The 2,887-nt window shown below is 48.7% G+C and overlaps 1 protein-coding gene across 1 annotated transcript in view; it reads right to left on the reverse strand.

The window, feature by feature from the left end:
• Positions 1 to 248: 248 nt before the first annotated feature.
• LMNTD1 (lamin tail domain containing 1) overlaps positions 249 to 2,887 on the reverse strand; it is a gene marked incomplete at its 3' end in the record, with an annotated part of 77,351 nt that continues 74,712 nt past the window's right edge. The window contains exons 8-9 of the mRNA XM_082849526.1: positions 1,668 to 1,798; positions 249 to 339 (exon numbers count right to left, since the gene is read on the reverse strand). Of these exons, the coding sequence (XP_082705652.1) occupies positions 249 to 339; positions 1,668 to 1,798 (222 nt within the window). The remainder of the gene's footprint in view (positions 340 to 1,667; positions 1,799 to 2,887) is intronic.

A 2,887-nucleotide genomic window follows, 5' to 3' on the forward strand; every position in this document is an offset into this window, starting at 1 on the left:
GGGAACAACACAGATGATACATCAGGCTCTATTCTAAGCACTTGTTTACATGCATTATCTCCTTTAATCCCCAAAACAGCCCTACGAGGTGGGTGCCATCACTGGCTGTGTGACTTCTGACAAGTTACTTACCCTTTCTGAATCCCATCTGTAAAATGAGTGGAGCCACAGTACCTATTTCAGAGCGTTTTTGTGAAAATTAAGTGATAGGATCAATGTGAAGCGCTCAGCCCAATTCCTAGAATACATTAACTGTGAAGGGGAACAGAATAGGCCACCCCAAAGTACGCCTCTTTGGCATAAGGATTATTTTGAAGAACTGCAGACACAGGAGAAACTCTGAAAACACAGTAGAAGGGAAATTTACATTAGAAAGGGGGCCTGTACCAGGAAGAGAGCTACCAGCAGAGATAGGGGTTTTTGCCTGAGCGTCACAGGGAAGCCTTTGTTTACTTCTCTTTGAAGTCCCAGGTCCCGATGCTTTTCCTAGCTCGGGATGGTATATAAGCCTCAATTTCTGGCCACTTTTGGTAGCTCATATTTTTTGTGGGACTCCTGTACGTACATACTTAAAATTGTTTTTTTTTTTCCTGTTAATCTTTTATTACGGGGGGTCTCAACCAAAGAACGCAGGCGGGTAGAGGCAAAATTATGTTCCCTCCCCTATAACTGCTAAAAGGATTTCTTGTTTAAAAGCTACGCTATTTTTGGGCTTCCCTGGTGGCGCAGTGGTTGAGAGTCCGCCTGCCGATGCAGGGGACACGGGTTCGTGCCCCGGTCCGGGAAGATCCCACATGCCGCGGAGCGGCTGGGCCCGTGAGCCATGGCCGCTGAGCCCGCGCGTCCGGAGCCTGTGCTCCGCAACGGGAGAGGCCACAACAGTGAGAGGCCCGCGTACCGCAAAAAAAAAAAAAAAAAAAGCTATGCTATTTTTATTCCCGACTGTCCAAGGGAAGAGTTTACACACTATGGGTGTTAAACATATTTGAAATTTTCAAAGCACTCAGAACATTAAACATTCCATCACTGGGCCATCATGTGAGTTCAAGCCCTGGCTAGTGCAGGAGGCAGGTGTGTTAAAGCTAGGCGTGCATTTGCATCTTCTGGCCCAGATGCACACAGTAGGCAGCACAGGGCGTGGAACAGTTCAGTGGCCAAGACGTGTGGCGCCAGATTGCCTGGATTCAAATCCCAGTCCTGGCATTTAGTAGCTGTGCAACCGTGGGCATTTAGTTAACCTCCCTGCACCTCAGTTTGTCATCTGTAAAATGGGGAGAACAGCAGCACTGGCCTCAGAGGATTGTCATGAGGATTAAGGGAGACAGTGCTCCCTACAAGCCTGCCGGGCATGTAGGGAGCACTAGTGAATGGAGTTATGACATGCTGGTGAACGGCATTCGAGTAGAGGACTGTGGGACGTAGATCCTGATACAAAATGCTAATAAGGTGTCAACCAGGAGTTCTCACCCCTGTCGTGTGGAGCACTTTCTGGAAGGAATGATTTTTGGATGCTTAAACAGCTAGCGTGTTGAGTACAATTTGCAAGATGCCGTGCTGAGCACTTTACCTGTTTTAACTTATTTGATCTCAAATAATGCCGTAAGATAGGCGCTGTTGTTCTTCCCATTTTACAGATGAGAAAACAGAGGCCCAGAGAAGTGAAATACCCATTGCTCTGAGCAGTAAGCAGGACTGATGCTGAAGGGCCGTATGGCTGTGGGCTGGAGTGCAGAGCTCCCTCGACCATCGCGTTCACGTGCTGCAGGCTGGACTGTGATTCAGGAGGCAGCTGCCTGGTCTGGGAGGGGCGGGATGCACCCTAAACCTCTGCAAATTCACCTACCTGTTCGCAGAGCGGGGAAGGTGTGTGGTGGTGGAGAGGGAGCGGGACACGTTCCTTACCCTTCCCCGGAAACCACTGCCACAAGAGGCCACCTCGATGCTGAGCCTGTTAGCGGAGGAGGTGGGTGCCTGGCGTTCCTGTGAACTGATTAAAAGCAAGAGAGAGGGATGGAGCCGGCTTCGTGGGGAGACAGGCCTCTTCGTTCAACACTGAGGTGAGGCGGAGACGGCTCCTTTATGCCCAGAAATATCCATCCTACCACCTGTCTGAAAATGCCTCTGTTTCTAGAATTCCCTGTTTACAAAGGGAAGAGCACAGGGACCACGTTAACTGTCTTCAGGTAACACTGATCGATTCATCCTTGGAGTCCCTGCTTCACGTGTGTTTGTCGAAAAGATTGCATGTAATGTCCTCCAGCGGAGGGCAAAAGAAGGGAAACAGAATAGGAAACTACGTGATGTGTGGTTGGGTGGGAGAAGGGTTGCGGCGGGGAGGAGAGGGGCTCTGAGGGGGAAATTGCTAGGGCAGCAGAGCCGGTGCTGCCTGCTTCCAATTTCTGTGACGCTGGCCTTAAACGTCATTCAGGAGGACTTCATGTGAGTCTTTGGCATGGATGTATCGCTCTGACCCTTGGGAGACAGCAGACAGGAGTATCGTCTCTTTCATCTTTAAGAACACTTTCCTTTCTATTCAGCAGCTGCCTTATTGCAACTGAAGTTCCCATCAGTCAAGTAGACATTAAGTGGCTTCTTATACAAATACTTGCTGACTTTGCAAGGGCCTCTGAAAAGCATTCTATTTCTTATAAATTCTTTGAAGTTTTATTTTGGCTCCAGCAAGTGTGTACAGATATATCCAGAGATGGAAAGTGTTCCTGTGCAAATGAACTCCACAACCACGAAGTGATGGAAAGACAATATGCTCACAATTCCCTGTTGGGGCAGCCCCCAAAGGTCACCTCCAGGTAACGTGATGGGGAAGTTGCTTTTGCTGTTAATTATTGTCCACGTTTAGACTAGAAACTTTGCGAGCTAAAAAAATTTA

The sequence above is a fragment of the Leucopleurus acutus genome, assembly GCF_964270905.1.
Source record: "Leucopleurus acutus genome assembly, chromosome: 11".
Lineage (NCBI taxonomy): Eukaryota > Metazoa > Chordata > Mammalia > Artiodactyla > Delphinidae > Leucopleurus > Leucopleurus acutus.